This window comes from Lichenostomus cassidix, chromosome 29, assembly GCF_008360975.1.
Source record: "Lichenostomus cassidix isolate B80296 chromosome 29, HeHo_3.0, whole genome shotgun sequence".
NCBI classification, from domain to species: Eukaryota; Metazoa; Chordata; class Aves; order Passeriformes; family Meliphagidae; genus Lichenostomus; species Lichenostomus cassidix.
The window spans coordinates 2923844-2941228 of NC_139509.1; the positions used below are offsets into that span (position 1 = coordinate 2923844).

The 17385-nt window shown below is 67.2% G+C and overlaps 3 protein-coding genes and 1 long non-coding RNA gene across 8 annotated transcripts; 2 read left to right on the forward strand and 2 right to left on the reverse strand.

Annotated features, from left to right (window-relative positions):
• Positions 1-186: 186 nt before the first annotated feature.
• On the forward strand, positions 187-4661 carry CDK4 (cyclin dependent kinase 4). 3 transcript variants are annotated; one of them, XM_085041034.1, is made up of 8 exons: positions 187-251; positions 940-1152; positions 1881-2016; positions 2093-2260; positions 2717-2826; positions 3425-3475; positions 3819-3954; positions 4337-4661. In XM_085041034.1, exons 2-8 carry the CDS (start codon positions 941-943, stop codon positions 4421-4423), a joined length of 900 nt encoding a protein of 299 aa, XP_084897160.1. In that variant the 5' UTR covers positions 187-251; position 940; the 3' UTR covers positions 4424-4661. The 3 variants fall into 3 exon arrangements, with proteins under 3 accessions (XP_084897160.1, XP_084897159.1, XP_084897161.1); XM_085041033.1 differs by having other exon boundaries at positions 208-251; positions 872-1152; XM_085041035.1 differs by lacking the exons at positions 187-251; positions 3425-3475 and having other exon boundaries at positions 755-1152.
• A 68-nt stretch (positions 4662-4729) lies between these two features.
• On the reverse strand, positions 4730-8541 carry TSPAN31 (tetraspanin 31). The gene is made up of 6 exons (XM_085041051.1): positions 8077-8541; positions 7369-7536; positions 6849-6929; positions 5946-6122; positions 5459-5581; positions 4730-5374 (listed from the first exon to the last, which is right to left on the reverse strand). Exons 1-6 carry the CDS (start codon positions 8137-8139, stop codon positions 5300-5302), a joined length of 687 nt encoding a protein of 228 aa, XP_084897177.1. The 5' UTR covers positions 8140-8541; the 3' UTR covers positions 4730-5299.
• Positions 8542-9055: 514 nt separating this feature from the next.
• Positions 9056-17352, reverse strand: LOC146425945 (uncharacterized). Of its 2 annotated transcripts, XR_014846331.1 has the most exons (6): positions 17297-17352; positions 16388-16523; positions 12696-12755; positions 11096-12560; positions 10275-10422; positions 9056-9639 (listed from the first exon to the last, which is right to left on the reverse strand). It is a non-coding gene; the product is annotated as an uncharacterized LOC146425945 (long non-coding RNA). The 2 variants fall into 2 exon arrangements; XR_014846330.1 differs by lacking the exon at positions 17297-17352 and having other exon boundaries at positions 16388-16701.
• Positions 9325-12883, forward strand: LOC146425946 (uridylate-specific endoribonuclease C-like). Of its 2 annotated transcripts, XM_085041023.1 has the most exons (7): positions 9325-9450; positions 9511-9674; positions 10233-10432; positions 11088-11204; positions 11477-11583; positions 12438-12580; positions 12708-12883. In XM_085041023.1, exons 1-7 carry the CDS (start codon positions 9325-9327, stop codon positions 12802-12804), a joined length of 954 nt encoding a protein of 317 aa, XP_084897149.1. In that variant the 3' UTR covers positions 12805-12883. The 2 variants fall into 2 exon arrangements, with proteins under 2 accessions (XP_084897149.1, XP_084897148.1); XM_085041022.1 differs by having other exon boundaries at positions 9325-9674.
• Positions 17353-17385: the final 33 nt, after the last annotated feature.

Genomic DNA, 17385 nt, shown 5'->3' on the forward strand with positions numbered 1-17385 from the left:
AGGCTGGGGGGGTGGCGAGAGTCACCTGGGCTGCACGCAGGGCGGGGTGGCCCAGGTGAGGGGGGGTCCTGCCTCGGGGACAGCCACACCAGCCCCCCGCTCCTCCCGGCTTCGAGCCCCTCCCCCTCCCGGGGGTTCCCGGGGGTCCCTCGCCCCTCCCCCCGCCCCGCCCCTCCCCCCCCGGCCCTTCCGCTCGCCCCTCCCGCCTGTTCCGGCGCCCCCGCCCCTCCCCCTGCCCCGCGCGCCGCCCGGTGAGTTCCGGGGTACCCCCGGGAACCCCCAACTTTGGCACCCCCTCCCCCAACCCCGGGGACACCCCCGCGGGCCGGGGGGGGGCAGGGGGCAGCGCCCGGGGGTCGCGGGGGGCTGGAGAGGGGGGGTCCCATTGATTGTGCGGGGTTGGGGGGTCGGGGGGGCTGGTTTGGGGTTGCTGGGGGTCGCGAGGGTGGGTGCCGAGATGGGGAGTTTGGGGTGCGGGGCTCGGGGCTCTGCGGTGCTGGCGGTGGTCTCTCCCTGTGGGGTGCTGGGGGGTTTCTCCATATGGGACACTGGGTGCTGGGGGGTTTCTCCCTGGGGAATTTGGGGTGCTGGGGGATCTCTCCCTGGGGGGTGCTGGGGGCTACTGGGGGCACACTGGGATGCCAGGCGGTGTGCGGTGTTCGGGGATCCCGTTGGTTGTGCAGGTTTGGGGGGTCTGGGGGTGCCGAGATGGGGAATTTGGGGTGCGGTGCTGGGGGGTTTGGGGTACTGGGGGGTCTCTCTGCGGTGCACTGGGTGCTGCTGGGGGACACTGCGATGCCAGCCGCTGTGGGGTGCTCGGGATGTCCCCAGGAGCATCCCGGGGTCTCACCGCCCGCTTGGAGCCCCCCAGGCCGGCGCGGTTCGCTGTGGGGTACCGGGCGGGTTCCGGGGTGTCCCTGAGGGTCTCGGCGACCCCAGGATGGCGCAGGAGGTGCAGTACGAGCCGGTGGCCGAGCTGGGCGTGGGCGCGCACGGCACGGTGTTCAAGGCGCGGGACAGGCTGAGCGGGCGCTTCGTGGCGCTGAAGAACGTGCGGGTGGCCACGGGGGGGGCCGGGCTGCCCCCCAGCACCGTCAGGGAGGTGGCTCTGCTGAGGCGCCTCGAGCACCTCGAGCACCCCAACATCGTCCGGTGAGAGCCCGAGAGGGCCTGGGGGGCTGCCCTGCCAGGACACCCCGTGGGGCAGGCGGCAGGGATGGAGGGTCTCAGAGCAGGGATGGAGATCCCAGAGCGGGGATGGGGTCCCAGGGCAGGGATGGGGTGTCAGAGCAGGAGTGGAGACCCCAGAGCAAGGAACGGGTGTCGCACAGGAGGGATGGAGATCCCAGAGTGGGGATGGGGGTCTCAAAGCAAGGATGGGAGTTTCAGGGCAGGGATGGAGGGTCCCAGAGTAGTAAGGCAGGGATGGAGATCCCAGAGCAAGGGATGGAGGTCCCAGAGCACCAATGGGGTCCCAGAGTAGGGGTGGAGATCTCAGGGCAGGGGTGGGGTCCCAGGGCAGGGTTGGGGTCCCAGGGCAGGAGCGGAGATCCCAGAGAAGGGATGAGGGTCTCAGAGCAGGGATGGAGACCCCAGAGCAATTGATGGGGTCCCACAGTAGGGTTGGGGACCCCGGGGCAGGGATGGGGTTCCAGGGCAGGGATGGAGGTTCCAGAGCAAGGATGAGGAACCCAGAGCAGGGATGGGGGTCCTAGAGCAGGGGTGGGGACCCCGGGGCAGAGATGGGAGTCCCCAGGGCAGTGATAGGGGTCCCAGGGCACAGCAATGGGGTTAGGGAGCAATGTGTGTCCCAGAGCCCCACCAGCTGTCCCGTGGGCTCTGTCCCACCCCACGCCCCCCAGCACGTCCCCTGTCCCCAGGTTGATGGATGTGTGTGCCAGCGCCCACACCCCTCACGAGGCCAAGGTGACACTGGTGTTCGAGCACGTGGAGCAGGACCTGAAAACCTTCCTGGAGAAGGTGCCACCACCAGGGCTGCCCCCCGACACCATCAAGGTGGGTGCAGGGGGTCCCCAGACCCTGGGGGGGTGTGCTGGCATGTCCTTGACCCCGTGTCCCCCTGTCCCCCCAGGACCTGATGCGGCAGTTCCTGCGCGCTCTGGACTTCCTGCACACGCAGAGCATCGTCCACCGCGACCTCAAGCCGCAGAACGTCCTGGTGACCAGCGCTGGGCAGCTCAAGGTGGCCGATTTCGGGCTGGCCCGGATCTACAGCTGCCACATGGCCCTGACCCCCGTGGTGGGTCCTGGGGGGCGTGGGGGTGTGTGCTGGGTGGGGGTCACGGGTGGGATTGGGAAATCCTCAAAGTTTGGGGTCCTGGTGGCCACGGGTTGGGGTGGTAGTGACCCCCAGGAGTTGAGGGTCTTGGGTGGCTCTAGAGCCAGGTGGCCGTGGGGCTGGGTGGCCATGGGTCCTGGCAGCTGGGGGGGTCTCAGGTGGCAGCAGGTGATGGTGGCCGTGACCCCCAGGAGCTGTGGGTCACAGGGTGACACTGTGGTCACACTGCAGTGTCCTTGAGGTGCTGCTCCGGGTGGGTGCTGTGGGTCAGAGGGTCACTGCTGGGTGCTGTGGGTCACTGTGGGTCACAGGGTGACACTGTGGTGTCCCTGAGGTGCTGCTCCAGGTGGGTGCTGTGGGTCACTGTGGGTCACAGTGGGGCCCTGGTGACGGTGTGGGTCCCACGGTGGGGGACAGGTGGTGACACTGTGGTACAGAGCCCCCGAGGTGCTGCTCCGGGCTGCCTATGCGTCCCCCGTGGACATGTGGAGCGTCGGGTGCATCTTTGCTGAGATGTTCCGCAGGAAGTGAGGGGACACTGGGGACACTGGGGACATGGGGGACACTGGGGACACGAGGGGACACTGGGGACACGGGGGGACACTGGGGACACGGGGGGACACTGGGGGATATGGGGGGATATGGGGACACAGGCTGGAGGGCACAGGGGCACATGGGGAACAAAGGGACATGGGGTGGGTGGCATACGAGGGACACAGATGGGGACACATGGGGACATGGAGGGGACATGGGGGGGACACAAGCACACAGACCCAGACATGGGGGACAAAGTGAAGACACACGGGGTGGGGGACACTGTGGACAACACAGGGACATGGGACGGGGGGATATGAGGGACAAGGGTGGGGGAAACGAGGGGACACATGGGGACACAGGATGTGGGACATAGCAGGGACACGAGGGCACTGATATAAGGACATGGCAGGGACATAGTTTGGGGGAACTGGGGACACTCCTGGGGTCACCCGGGTGCTGCTGGGGAGCCCTCAGGCTGCCCCTTCCCCAGGGGTGGCAGCGGCAGGGGATGTCCCCTGTGCCCCAGCCCAGTGCCACCTCTGTCCCCTGTGCCCCAGCCCAGTGCCACCTCTGTCCCCTTCCCGCCAGGCCGCTGTTCTGTGGGACCTCGGAGGCTGATCAGCTGGGGAAGATCTTCGAGTGGGTGGGGAGGGGGCAGGAGGGGCTGGGGGGCACTGGTGACAAGGGGTGACCAGTCACAAGGGGTGGGGGGCTGGGTGGTCCTGGTTTGGGGGGCTGTCCTGGGTGGGGGAGGGGATAGGGGGGTGGTTTGGGACAGGGCTGGGGATGGTTTTAGGGGGCTGGAACTGGGGAGGGAGTTGTGGGGGAAATGAGCTTGGGGGGTGCAAGCAGGGATCTCCTGGGGGGGATTTTTATGGGGGGACAGTTGTGGGTGGGGTGCTGGCAGTGGGGTGACCCATTTGGGGACTGTTTGGGGTGGGGATCAGTGTCACAGCCCCCCTCCCCCCCTGTGCCCCCCCAGCCTGATCGGGCTGCCCCACGAGGACGAGTGGCCGCAGGACGTGGCTTTGCCCAGGGAAGCTTTCACCCCCTGCGCCCCCCGGGAGCCTCGGGGGGAAGTCCCTGAGCTTGGGGACAGCGGGGAGCAGCTGCTGCTGGTGAGGGGGACATGGGGACATTGGTGGGGGGACAACATGGGGACACAACTGCTGTGGTGGGGACACTGGGGGGAACATGGGGATATGCTGTGGTGGGGAAACATGGGTAGGGGAACAGGGACACTGAGGGACCCATGGGGACAGTGGAGGGGACACCACGGCAGGACATGGGACAATCAGGGACACATGGGGGGCACAGGGATGCTGTGTTGAGCAGTGACAATCAGGGACACCGGGGGGGGACATCCCTGTCAGCCCCCTGAGCTCTGTAGCCCTTTGGGGGAGGGAGGGCGTCCCACCGTGTCCCCACCGTGTCCCTGACGCTGTCCTGTCGTGTCCCCACCATGTCCCTGACGCTGTCCTGTCGTGTCCCCTGCCCCAGGCTCTGCTGACCTTCAGTCCCCACAAGCGAATTTCGGCTCACGAGGCCTTGGGGCACCAATACCTGCAGGGGGGGGCTGAGGGGTGACCCCCCCAAAAAATCACCCCTGACCTCCCCCAGGGTAGCTGCACGGTGGAACTGTGGGGTGACACCCCCCAAAAACACCCCCTAACCTCTCCCACTGGGGGGGTGAGGGGTGCTCCCCCAAAAACCCTGAACCCCCCGGGGGCACTGGGGCTGGGTTTGGGGTTATCAGAGGGGTAGTTTTTGGGATCCCCCATTTTGCTGCCAATAAAGGGGTGTGGGCAGTGCCCCCCCCAACCTGCGTGTCCTGAGTCACTGGGGACAGATGGGGGGCACTTGGGGACACCCCAAAATGAGCCTGAGCCACGGTCAGTGTTGTGTGTTTATTGGGAGGGGACAAGTGACACCCCGTGGTGACAGCGGCAGGGGGAGGTGACACCCCTGCTCCCCCCCATTGGGTCTGGGGGGTCACTTGTCCCACTCGTGGTGTAAACCAGTACAGACCAGTTTAGGGGGGTGGGATGGGGGAGCTGCTGGATTTGGGGGGGTGGTGACCCCTCAGCCCCCCCACCCCAAAGGGGGTGACTCTATGGGGGAGGGGAGCCCCCCGGTTTGGGAGGGTCAGACTGGGCTGGGGGTCCTGCCCTGGGTGTCCCTCCCCACTCTGGGGGTGACCTGGGGGGGGACACACCGTGGTGGGGGCTGGGGGTGTCTGAATGACCAGTACAAACCAGTTTGGGAGATGTCACCCTGTGGGCTGGGGGGGACTCTGCCCCATGTCCCCTGCCGGTGTGGGGGGGCTGCAGCCCTGTCGGGGGTCACCCCATGATGGGGGGGTGTGTCCTTGTCCCCAGTGCTTCATGCGGCCGCGGGGGGGCAGCTGGTCAGCGTTTGGGGGGCTCTGGACCCCCCCAGGTCTGTGCCCCCAGGGGTTCCCCACTATAGGAAGGCACCGGGGTTGGCTCGGGGGTCCCGCTGGTTCCGGAAGCGCAGGGCGAGCCAGACCCCCAAAACCTGCAAGAAACAGGGGGTTGGGGGGCTGTGTGACCCCCCCAAAAACCCTTGAGACCCCCAGCGGCTCCCCACACCCCACAGTACCTCGGTGAAGCTGAAGAAGAGGCCGACCCCCCCCAAAATCTTGAGGGCTTGGTCCGAGTGCTGCAGCAGTTGGGGGGCGCAGGGGGGGCACGGGGGGATTCCCCCCGGGGGGAACTGGCACCTCTGGGGGGGGAAACAGGGGGGTCAGGGGGATCCCCAACACCCCCTGCCCACCCCGGGGGTCCTCAAACCCCCACACTGCCCCAGGACACACAGCAGAGCAGTGGGAGGGGTTGTGGGACCCTCCTGGGGGGTTCAGCACACCCCAAACCCCCCATTTCCCCCCGAAAAACCCAACCCTCCCCACCCAGACTCCCCAGGGGTGTCCCCAAATCCCCCAGGGGTGTCCCCAAATCCCCCATAACGCCCCAATACCAAGAGGAATCTCCAAACCCCACCAACTCCCCAGTCAGCCCCAAAACCCCATCCTGCCTCCCCCGAGGGGTCCCCAAACCCCCTCCCTCCCTCCCCCACACCCCAGACTCACAGCGGGGCAGTTTTGGGGTTCCCAGGGGGGCTCCAGGCCGGGGCGGCTCAGCGGGGAAGGGCTGGGGGTCCCGGGGGTCCCGGGGGGCTCCCCTAAGCCACAGCAGCCCAGCCGGCGCTGCAGCTCCCCCCGCGCCCCCCCGCTCAGCAGGGGCCACGCTGAGCGCAGCAGCCTCTCCTGGGGGGCAACGGGGGACCCCAAAAATCGGTCAGTGAGCCCCCTAGTCAGTCAGTGCCCCCCTCGAACCCTCCCATCCCCCAGTCAGTCAGTGCACCTCCCGGGGCTGAGGGGTCCTGGGGTGGGAGGGAGGATCCCAGGGTGCCCCCCAAGGATTTTGGGGTGCTGGGGGGTTCCCTGAGCACCCCGGGACTGTGGGATGGGATTGGGGATCCTGTGGGTGTCCTGAGGGGTGTGGAGGTGTCCTGGGGCGTGTGACCCACCTGATGTCCCCAGGGTTCGGAGAGGGACAAGAAGTTCCCTGAGCACCCACAGGGAGTTTTGGGGTCCTGGCAGGTGTTTAGGGTCTCCGGGGGTATTTAGGGGTGTCCAGGGGTGTTTAGGGGTGTACAGGGATTTGTGGGGTGCCCAGGGGGTATTTAGCGGTCCCCGGGGGTATTTAGGGGTACCAGGGGTGTTTAGGGGTGCCCAGGAGGTGCTAATGGTGCCCGGGGGTGTTTAGGGATCCCTGGGGGTGTTTAAGGGTCCCAGGGGGTATTTAGGGGTCCCGGGGGTATTTAGGGATATCCAGGGGTATTTAGGGGTCCCAGGGGGTATTTAGGGATACCCAGGGGTATTTAGGGGTCCCAGGGGGTATTTAGGGATACCCAGGGGTATTTAGGGGTCCCAGGGGGTATTTAGGGGTCCCAGGGGGTATTTGGGGTGCCAGGAGCTCCCATCACCCACCTGAGCCGCCCTGCCCAGGGCCAGGCAGGCACAGGACACGCCCAGCTGGCACAGGAACACCAGCCCCAGGATCAGCACGTACTTTGGGGGGTCAAGGGGTCACACACACCGAGACCCCCCAAATCCCCCCTGAAACCCCCCTAAAACCCAAACCCCGGGCAGCTTTTGGGGTCCCTGAGTGGTGTTTGGAGCTCCCTGAAGAATCCCAAGGAGGGCAGGAGGGGTTGGGACATGGCGGGGAATTTGGGGACACAGGGAGGGGGTGACAGCCTGGAGAGAGGATTTGGGACTCTGGAGAGACCCTCGGGGCCATGAGGGGATGTTTGGGATCCGGAGGGGTTTTGGGACACATTTGGGACACAGATTTGGGACATCCCATCCCCGAAGGACACAGAGAGCAGGACGGGGGGGGATTGGGGACCCCCGAGCGGCTTGGGGACACCGGGAGGGGCTGGGGGCTCCCAGGGCTGTTCCGAAGCCCCCGTTTGGGGGTGTTTTGCCCCCTCCCCAAAAAGGATACGAAGAAGAGCAGGACCTGGTGGTGCCGCAGGGCGCCGAGCAGCCCCAGCGCCGCGATCAGCAGCAGGAACACTCCGACGGCGAAAGCTCCGCCGAGCAGCGGGGGGCTGGAGCCCATGCCGAGCCCCCGAGCCCAGCCCGCCACCGCCACCAGCAGCACCCCGACCAGCTGGGGACACAGGGGTCCCGGGGGGGTCAGGGGACACCGCGACACCCCCGAGCAGTGGCACTGTGTCACTGTGTCACCCGAGGGTGGGGGGGGGGGCAGGCTCAGGACCCCAGGAGTATTTTGGGGGGTCAAAGGGCCTCAGGGTGACCTGGAGGGGCACAGTTGGGGGGTCAGGGGTGTTCCCCCCCCAGCCCAACCAGCCCCCCAGAATTCCGGGCCGTGTGGATAAGGGGGGATATGGCCTTTGACCCTAACCCCTCTGCTGGTTTTGGGGTGTCCCCTGACCCCTCGGGACCCCCGAACCCCTCCAGCCCCACCCTCTAAGGAGGTGTCCCAAGCCCCCGCCACCCCCAGTCCGGGGGTCCCAGCAGCCCCGCCCATGTTTGGGGGGACCCCCAACTTCCCCACAGCCCAAACTGCCAGGGTGTCCCCCCGCTCTCCACACCTCCCCAAACTCCCCCTGTCCCTCCCGCAGGACCCCTCAGCCCCTCCCCGCCCCAGCCAGGGTGGTCCCCAATCCCCTCCTCACCCCCCGCTCACCACATAAACCACGTTGAGCGCGCAGAGCGCGTTGCGCGAACAGGCGAAGCCGCCGCACACCATGGCGGGGCAGGGAGGATCCCGGGGTTCGGGGGGTTCCGGGTTCGGGGGTCCCGGCGGGTTTTTGGGGTTCCGGGCTCCCCGCGCCGCGGACCCTTTAAACCGCGGCCCCGCGCCCCGCGCGCCCGCCCGCACTGCGCCTGCGCGGGGAACGAAGCCCCGCCCAGCTCATCCTTAGCCCCGCCCGCAGACTACGCCCCCGGTCCTCTTTCGGTCACGCCCCTCCCCATATATGGGCATGGCCACGCCCATGGCAGCCACGGCGCCCTGCGGGCTGCGCATGCGCGCTGCACGGGCTGGCAGGGGGAGGAGTCTACCACCTGGGGGCGTGGCTTCCCTGCCTCCTGTCCCGCCCCCTGAGCCCTAGCCCCGCCCCCGAACCCCCAAGACCCCCTAGAGGCACAAAATCCCAATCGCCCCAGCTCCGGCAAGACCCCAAAGCCCTCCAGGAGCCTCCTAGAGCCCCTCGGCCCTGCTGGCCCTCAGGGATCCCCACTGACCCCCCGGATCCCCCTATAGCCCCCTATAGCCCCTCAGGATCCCCCTACAGCCCCCTAGATCCCCCTATACCCCCCTATTGCCCCCCGGGGTCCCCCTATACCCCCATAGCCCCCCAGCCCCTCTAGCCCCCAAGGCACCCTTCATGTCTGAGCGATCCCAAAGCCCCCCCGGCACAAGAGACCCCGTGATCTCCCCCCCTGCCCCATAGCCCCCCAAACTCCCCTCCATGACCCCCAAACCTCCTCAAGGCTCCACCTAACCCCACCCAGCTCCTCTCCAGCTCCCCACCAAGACCCCTCAAGCCCTCCCAGAGTTCCTCCCTGCTTCTGCCCTCCCCCCACCCCCCAAACACCCCCCTGTCCCCCCGAGGTGAGTGTGGAGCGGTTCGGAGGGTTGTGACCTCCCTCCTGGGAAGTCCTTGAGGGACCACATTTGGTTAATTAAATATTAAACAGCCCCGAGGGGGGCGGGGGGCAGGTTTGGAGGTGCCAACACCCCGGGGGGGTCAAATTTTGGGGGGCCGAGTCCCTAAATCACCCCTCGGAGACAGAGACGGAGGGAATTGGGGGTGCAGCCCCCCCTCAGCCAGCCCTGGGGTGGTTCGGGGTGCGACCCTCGGGGTCTGTCCCTCTGTCGAGGCCACGTCGCGACCTTGCGGCGTTATCGCGACGATAGCGGCAACTTATAATGGCCGGCGGGCCGGCGGGGGGTCCCGCGATGGCGCTGTGGCTGCTCTGGCTGCTGGTGGTGACCGGGGCGGGGGACAGCCGGGAGGTCCCCCTTGTCCCCCGGGCGGTACCGGAGCCCCGGGCGGTACCAGAGTTCCCCCGGGCGGTACCGGAGTCTCCTCGGGCGGTGCCGGAGCCCCCCAAGGCGGTACCGGAGCCCCCGAAGGCGGTACTGGAGCCCCGGGCGGTGTCGGACGCGGAGCTCCGGGAGCTCTCGGAGCAGCTGCTCGCGGCAGATTCCAACCGGGCCGGGCCGGGGCAGCTCGAGCTGAACCTGCAGGGATCGGGGAGCGACACCGAGGCGTCGAGGTGAGGAGGGGGTTGGGGGGCTGGGGGCACTCAGCACCCACCGTGTTCCCCATTCCTCCATCCCAAACCCACCTGGCTCCATTCTCACCCCTTGATCCAACCTGCTTCCCTCCCTGCCCCTCCATCCCATCCCAATCCCACGTTTTTCCATCCCATGTGTTTCCATCCTCGTTCTTACATACCTAACCCATGTCCCTCCATCCCATCCCATCCCATCCCATCCCATCCCATCCCATCCCGTCCCATCCCTCTATCCTGATCCCACATCCCTTGATCCTGCATCTTCATCCCACCCATCTCCATCCTCATCCCTACAAATCTCCATCCCACACTTCCCTCCCAACCCCAAATTTCTCCTTCCTCATCGCTACACCCCAAATCCCTGTCCCTCCATCCCACATCTTCACCCCATGTGTGTCCATCCATCCCAAATCCCATCCCATCCCAAATCCCATCCCAAATCCCATCCCATCCCAAATCCCATCCCATCCCATCCCATCCCATCCCATCCCATCCCACATTTCCATCCCCAATTCCCCGGCTCTCTCCCCATCCCAGGCTGTTTTCCTATGTCTCCCCGGCGCTGCTCTCCCGTCCCACCTTCTCCCGGCTCCTGGCGCTGCTGGATAACTACGAGCCGCTCACGGGGCGGGATGAGGAGGAGACAGCGGAGGAGCAGCAGGAGCAGAGGGAGTTCCTGGACGCTGCTCTCGACACTCCGGTCCTGGCGCTGCTGGAGCGCTTCGTCCTCAGAAAGGGTGAGGCTGCGCTATCCTCGTGGTGTCCCCACCGTGTCCCCTCTGGTGTCTGCCCTGCTCCCTTTTTATCCCCACAGTGTCCCCAGTGTCCCAACGGTGTGCCTGCTGTCCCCACGGTGTCCCCACTGTGTCCCCACGGTGTCCCCACGGTGTCCCCACGGTGTCCCCATGGTGTCTGCTCTGTTCCCTTTTTATCCCCACAATGTCCCCACAGTGTCCCCACAGTGTCCCCACGGTGTTCGCCCTGTCCTCTTCTTATCCCCAGTGTCCCCACCGTTTTCCCCCTGTCCCCACAGCTTCCCACTGTGTCCCCATCGTGTGCCTGCTGTCCCCACCGTGTTCCCCCCAGTGTCCCCATCGTAACCCCTCTGTCCCCACAGTGTCCCTATGGTGTGCCTGTTGTCCCCACTGCGTTGCCACAGTGTCCCCATCGTAGCACCTCTGTCCTCACAGTGTCCCCCCATCCCACCCAGTCCACAGCACTGTCACCACAGTGCCCCCACAGTGTCCCCGCAGTGTCCTCACAGTGTCCCCCCTGTCCCCCTGCACTGTCCTTACACTCCTGTCCCCATGTCCCACCCTGTCCCCAGGGCTGTACCCCATGTCCCCATGATGTCCCCATGATGTCCCCATGGTGTCCCCATGGTGTCCCCAGGGCTGTACCCCTCGGCCGAGGCGTTTCGGGCTGACCTCCACTCCATGTGGTTTGGGCTCTACTCGCGCTCCAGCGGGAAAGCTCTGGATTCCTCTGGCTTCGAGCACGTGTTCCATGGTGAGGGGACACGGGGGACATGAGGGGACACGGGGGGACCTGGGGGACATGGGGGGACACTGAAGATGGGGGCGTTGCTGTGGGGATGGGAGGATGGAGCTGAGGGGACACTGCGGGGATGGGGAGATTGGAACGGGGGGACACCAAGGGGATGGGGTGACACTATGGGGATGACGCTGAGGGGACTTGGTGGGGCCAATGCAGTGGATTGGGGGTCATGTGGGCGTGTCCATGGTGTGACACCTGTAGTCACCTGCTCTCTGTGTCCCCAGGGGAGGTGAAGAAGGGGTCAGTGTCGGGCTGTCACAACTGGGTGCAGCTGCAGGCTCTGGAGAGAGCAGGGAGACTGGAGTACCTGGGCTACACCTGGGACGGACCTGTGAGTGGGGACAGGGGACACTGGGGGACATGGGGACACGGCGGGGGGGTGGGCTAGAGTACCTGGGCTACACCTGTGAGTGGGGACAGGGGGACATGGGGGACACAAGGACACGGGGGTGGCTGGAGTACCTGGGCTACACCTGAGATGGACCCGTGAGTGGGGACAGGGGGACACTGGGGGACACAGGGGACACAGGGGACAGGGGGACACTGTGGGGGACTACAGGAACATGGGGAGGATGGGGATGTGATGAGGATGGGAACACAGGGGGATCCCCTGAGTGGGGGATGGGGACACAGAGAGGGACCCACTGCTGCAGCCCTCGGGTTTCCCTCCTGCCCCCATCCCCCACAGTGTCCCCAGCCAGGTCTCTGTCCCCTGGGATGACCCTCAGGGTCCCTGTCATTGTTCTCACCCACAATGTCCCTGAGATCTCATCCTGGCCCTACCCTGTCCCAGGAACCTTGTGGCCCCCTATGTCCCACTGGTTGCCCACACTCTCCCCGTTCCCTATCACCATCCCAGCATCCCTGGTGTCCCTGTCCCCCCGTGGCCATCCCCAGTGTCCTGCCACAGCCACGCCCCCCATGACCCCCACGTGTCTGTGCCCCGCGCGGTCACACCCAGGGACCCCTGTCACCATACCCAGGGCCTTCTGTGTCCCTGCCCGCCATGACCATACCTGGGGTACCCCTGTCACACACCCTGCCCTTCACACCCCTGTGACACCCCGACAGCGAGCAGGGCTGTGCTGTCACTGCAGTTCTGCCGGGATGAACACCCCAAGCCCCGATGGCCGGGCTGTCCCCTGTCTGTCCCCTCCATGACACACCCCCATGTCCCCTCGGCAGTGGACGAGCTTCCCGGACGTGCTGTCGCTGCAGTTCCGCTGGGATGGTCACTCCAAACCGCGGGGGTCACTCCTGGTGGGCTCCAGCCCCGAGTTCGACCTGGCGCTGTTCACCCTCTGCTTCCTGGCGCGCCCCGACCGCCAGTGAGTGGGGGGCACCGGGGGGTGGGGGGCTGGCATCTGCCCGAGGGGGCGACTTGGCGACCACCGTGGGGCTCTGTCGCCCACCCGGGGGTCCCAAACTCGGGGTCATCCTCACCTGTCCTCGCAGGTGCCGCATCAGCCTGGGGGGAGAGGCTGCCACCATCCAGACCTACACCTGGGAGAAGCAGCGCCTCGTGGCCTCCGCGTACCCCCTCACCCCCTGAGCCTCCCGAAACACCCCCTGACCCCCGTGATCCCCCCGCACCCCTCAATAAACCCCCACGGGTCTCTGCCTGGGATGGGGACACTGCGAGGGTGCTGGGACCCCCAATGGGTGCTGGGACCCCCCCAGCGGGTGCTGGGACCCTCCGCAGCAGGTGCTGTCACCATCCATGGGCACAAGGACCCCCCCAGCTTCTGGGACCCCCTGTGGGCACTTGGGGTGGAGGGACTGGGAGTTGGCGGCTGGGTGGGACACAGTGACATCTCCCCTGGCAGCTTTGTCCCCTCCCTGGCATCAGGACACACATCAGGTCCCTGGGGTCACACGGAGACACCCCGGGGGTCTGGGGGGACATGTGCATGTGGGGGTGGGCTGTGTGTGCATGGGGTGGCACACATGTGCTTAGTGTGTTCGTGTGTCACTGCACACGTGTCCCCAGTGTGTTGTGTGCCACTGCACGTGTCCATAGCGTGTCTGTGTCGCTCAATATGCCATTGGCATGACCATGTGGCTGCACATGTGTACATACGTGTCCTTAGCATGTCACTGGTGTGTCTGTGTCACTGCACGTGTCACCAGCACACCTGTGTGGCTGCGCACGTGTCCATACATGTCCTTAGCATGTCACTGGTCCATGTCATTGCATGTGTCCCCAGCACACCCGTGTGGCTGCGCACGTGTCCATACATGTCCTTAGCATGTCACTGGTGTGTCTGTGTCACTGCATGTGTCCCCAGCACACATGTATGGCTCGCCATGTATGCTGGGACCCCTGTGTGTGTCCCTGAGTACCCTGGTGTGTCCCCAGCACACGCTGTGTCCTTCCTGTGTCCCCCCAATGCCCACCTGTGTATCCTCACGTGTCCCTGTCCCCAGGGCGTCCCCTGCCACGGGTGCCACTGCCCCCCGCCCGCATCCCCGGCGTGTCGCTGCCGTGCCCGTGGCGTGTCCGTGGCGTGTCCGTGGCGTGGCGGCCGGAGGCGGCGCGTTGGGCGTGCCGGGCTGTGCCCTGTGCCCCGACGGGTCCCGGCGTGTCCCGGCGTGTCCCGACGCGCCGTTCCCAGCCCCGCCGCCGTTCCCAGGCCCGCGCAGGGCCGTGACGTGTCCCCGCGGGTGACGCTGCGGCTCCGGCAGGAAGCGTGTGGGGCAGGGGAGGCCGGGGGGCCGAGCGGGGTGCCTGGTCCTGGGGGTGCCATGGGGGCCCCCCGGGAGAGGCGCGAGGTGCTGGCCGCCATCCGGGCCGAGGTGGCCAGGCACGAGGGGGCCAAGGGCCACCTGAACCGGCTGGTGCGGCTGGTGGAGACCGTGCCCGAGCCACGACTGCGCGGGAACCTGGGCAGCGCGCTCAGGGCCCTCCGAGGTACCGCGGGCAGCGGGTGGCACAGGGGGACCCTGAGGGGACACAGCGGGCGCAGACAGACACGGATGGACAGGTGGATGGCGGGAGGGACAGAGGGATGGAGATCCTCGGGATGGAGGAGTGGATGGGTGGGTGGGTGGATGGAGGGGTGATGGAGGGGCAGGTGCGTGGAGGGACAAGTGGATGGACTGGTGGAGAGATGGACAGATGGATGGACAGACGGACAGTGGGCTGGCTCGAGGGATGGATGGACAGACAGATGAACCACTGCTGGATGGCTGGATGGACAAGTGGATGGAGGAATGGACAAGGAGACAGGCAGAGAGATGGATGGGTGGATGGATGGATGGATGGATGGATGGATGGATGGATGGACAGGGGGCCGGATTGAGGGATGGACAGACAGGAGGATGGAGTGATGGACAGACACATGGGCAGACAGATGGATGAAGGACAGAGGACAGAGGGGTGGAGGGGCAGATGGGAAAGTGAATATCCTTTGGATGGAGGGATGGAGGGAGAGGGGAAGGATGGAAGGAACGAAGGAAGGGTGGATGGATGGACAGGTGGACATGGGGCCGGCTGGAGTCATGGATGGACAGATGGGTGGACGGATGGACGGATGGACGGATGCTTGGATGGACAGGCAGAAGGAATTGAGGGGGTGAAGGAATGGATGGAGGATGAATGGGTGAACCGGTGGATGGACAAACAGGTGGATGCAGGAATGGATGGAGAGAGGCACAGGTGGAGGATGGCTGGAGTGATGGACAGGTGGACAGGGGCTGGGTGGAAGGATGGACACATGGAGGGCATCCTCCAAATGGGTGGGAGGAGGGATTTAAGGATGGATGGATGGATGGATGGATGTGACACTGCTGTCCCCCCCAGCCCCACACTGGCCTCTGCTGGTGTCCCAGCTCAGGGTGTCCCTGCCCCCTCCCCCAGTCTGTGGCCCCCCAGGAGGTGAGGCCTGACCCCCCAGGGGCTGCAGTGGGGGCTCGGCAGTGCCAACCCCCCATGGGGACCCATCCGAGGGGCAGTGGGGGCACAGGGACGGCGGGGGGGTGGGGATGGAGGCCCCCCTGTTTCCGCCATGCAGCCCCGGGGTGGTTTCCGGCTCCTGCGCTGTGGGAAATGGGGCCACTTCCTCCCTGCGACTACCGGAGGGGGGATGGGGGGCCCTGTTGGGATGGGGGGGCCTGTTGGGATGGGGGGGCTCTGCTGGGGGCTCGGGGGGCTGCTGAGGGGGGGAACCTGCTGCGTGGGGGGCACTGGTGCTGGGGGAACCCGTCTAAGGGGAGCACGTGTTGCTGGAGAGGGTCCTGTGAGGGGGAAGATAGATGGGGGAAGATGGGGGGGTCCTGGTGAGGGGGGGTTTGGGGGCTCCACCCCCGAGCCCTCCAACCCAGCCGGGGGTGTCCGGTGACGTCACTCGGGGAGGGGTTCCATTGCCGCCCCCCGCCCGTGCTGAGCCCCCACATCCCTGCGCCCCCCCACTCCGGCATCTCCCGCGCGGTTGCCGTGGCAACGGGAAGCCGGGGGATGCCGCGTTGCCAAGCGCCCGCTGTGGTACCCACGGAGGGCTGGAGGGGGCACAGCCCCCCCACCTCGAGCCCGGCGCTCCCCCAGCGCCCTCCCCCACCCCCGGGGTGCTGACAGCTCTGCCCCACCGTTTAACCCTCCCGACTCCCACCCTGGGCGGGCAGCAGCGCTGGGGACATGGGATGGGGACAGGGATGTTCTGGCGGCAGGGTTGGACCCGGCGTGACCTCGTGTCCCCCCAGCGTGGGACAGCTCAGCAATGGGGGGTGTGGGCCTGTGCTGGGGGACACTGGAAGGGACAAGGGGACACTGAGAGGCCCCACGGGGTGGTGATCCTCCCACCCGGCCCGGGGATAGAGTCAGCTCCATGGTCACAGCCCTGGGGTGACCGCAGGGACACAGCGGGGCTTTGGGGGTGTCCCCCCTCCCCGGCGGGGTTTTGTGCGTGTTGCTGGGCGCTGTCACCAACCCCGGAGCGGCGACAGGTCCCGAGGGACCTCACTCATGGCAGGGCACAGGGGACCCGCAGGGCAGGGACCCCCCGCCTGCCCGCCGGTGGCAGCACCCACAGGGGGCTGAGGGGTCCCGCCGTGTCCCCGAGCCCCGTGTCCCTCCCGAGGCTGTGACACGAGTGGCCGGGATGTCACGCTGGCGTGGGGGACAAAAATGTGCGTGATACCTGGCCCGGGTCCACGCGGATTCCACGAGGGTGACACTGGAGTGACGGGGAATGACACGGGGGGGTCCACGGCCGGTCCCAGCGCCGTCCCCGCCGTTGCCGTGGTAACGGGATGCGCAGGGATGCTGCGCCGCCGCTAAAAATGCCAGAAAACGGCGGGATGAACCTGCCCGAGCCCCCCTAGGCCTCCCGAAAACCCCCAAAGCCTCTGCCACGATCCCCGCTGCGGCTTCCCTCCCGACCCAGCGCTGCTGCCCCAGGAAGGGGAGGGAGGGGATTTGGGAGTGCGGGGAGCAGGGGGAGGGATGGAGGGATGGAGGGATGGATGGATGGATGGATGGACGGACGGACGGACAGACGGAGGGGAGGTGGATGGCGGGCTATCGGGGTTGGGGGCATCGCAGCCCGGCAGGTGCCGGAGAGGGGGAATCGGGGGGGGCGCCCGGGAGCGCTCGCGCCTGCCCGGTAGCGGCGGGGCCGCCGCCCGCCCCCGCCCCAGCCCGGCCCTGGGAGCGGCGCATGGCGGAGAGCGGCGGCCCCGGCCGCCCCCGGCCGCTCAGGGCCCCCCCCGCCGGGCCCCGGCCCCCCCCGGCCGCTCAGGGCCCCCCCCGCCGGGCCGCGGCCACCACCCGCGCCGCCGCCGCCGCAGCCGCCAAGGACGAGCCCGTCGGGGCGCTGCCGTGAGCCCCGCTCCCGGGGGGTCCCGGGCATGATCCCCCCCGCCCCATAACCTCCCTTCTCCCCATAACCCCCCCATCCCTCCACTCCCCCCTTCCCCGTGGCCCCCTCAGCCCCCACAGCCCCCTCCCCATCGCCGCCCCATTTCCCGCGCCCCCCGCTCCCCACCACCCCGTGCCCCTCACGCCCCAAAGCCCCTCCTGTCCTCCCCCATCACCCGACACCCCTCACCTGCAATCCCCCATTGCCTCGCACCTCCCAGACCCTCATATCCCCAGAACCCCCCTCCCCCCGCCCTGACACCCCTCCTATCCTCCCCC

Coding starts and splice junctions, on each gene's coding strand:
- CDK4 (XM_085041034.1), top strand. CDS start 941: ATGGCGCAGGAGGTGCAGTACGAGCCGGTGGCCGAGCTGGGCGTGGGC. Junction 1,153..1,880: donor GAGCACCCCAACATCGTCCG/GTGAGAGCCCGA, acceptor CCCTGTCCCCAG/GTTGATGGATGTGTGTGCCA. Junction 3,955..4,336: donor GCGGGGAGCAGCTGCTGCTG/GTGAGGGGGACA, acceptor CCCCTGCCCCAG/GCTCTGCTGACCTTCAGTCC.
- TSPAN31 (XM_085041051.1), bottom strand. CDS start 8,139: ATGGTGTGCGGCGGCTTCGCCTGTTCGCGCAACGCGCTCTGCGCGCTC. Junction 7,537..8,076: donor CGCTCAACGTGGTTTATGTG/GTGAGCGGGGGG, acceptor CTGTGTCCCCAG/CTGGTCGGGGTGCTGCTGGT. Junction 5,582..5,945: donor AACCCCAAAACTGCCCCGCT/GTGAGTCTGGGG, acceptor TTCCCCCCCCAG/AGGTGCCAGTTCCCCCCGGG.
- LOC146425946 (XM_085041022.1), top strand. CDS start 9,325: ATGGCCGGCGGGCCGGCGGGGGGTCCCGCGATGGCGCTGTGGCTGCTC. Junction 11,205..11,476: donor CTTCGAGCACGTGTTCCATG/GTGAGGGGACAC, acceptor CTGTGTCCCCAG/GGGAGGTGAAGAAGGGGTCA. Junction 12,581..12,707: donor CTGGCGCGCCCCGACCGCCA/GTGAGTGGGGGG, acceptor CTGTCCTCGCAG/GTGCCGCATCAGCCTGGGGG.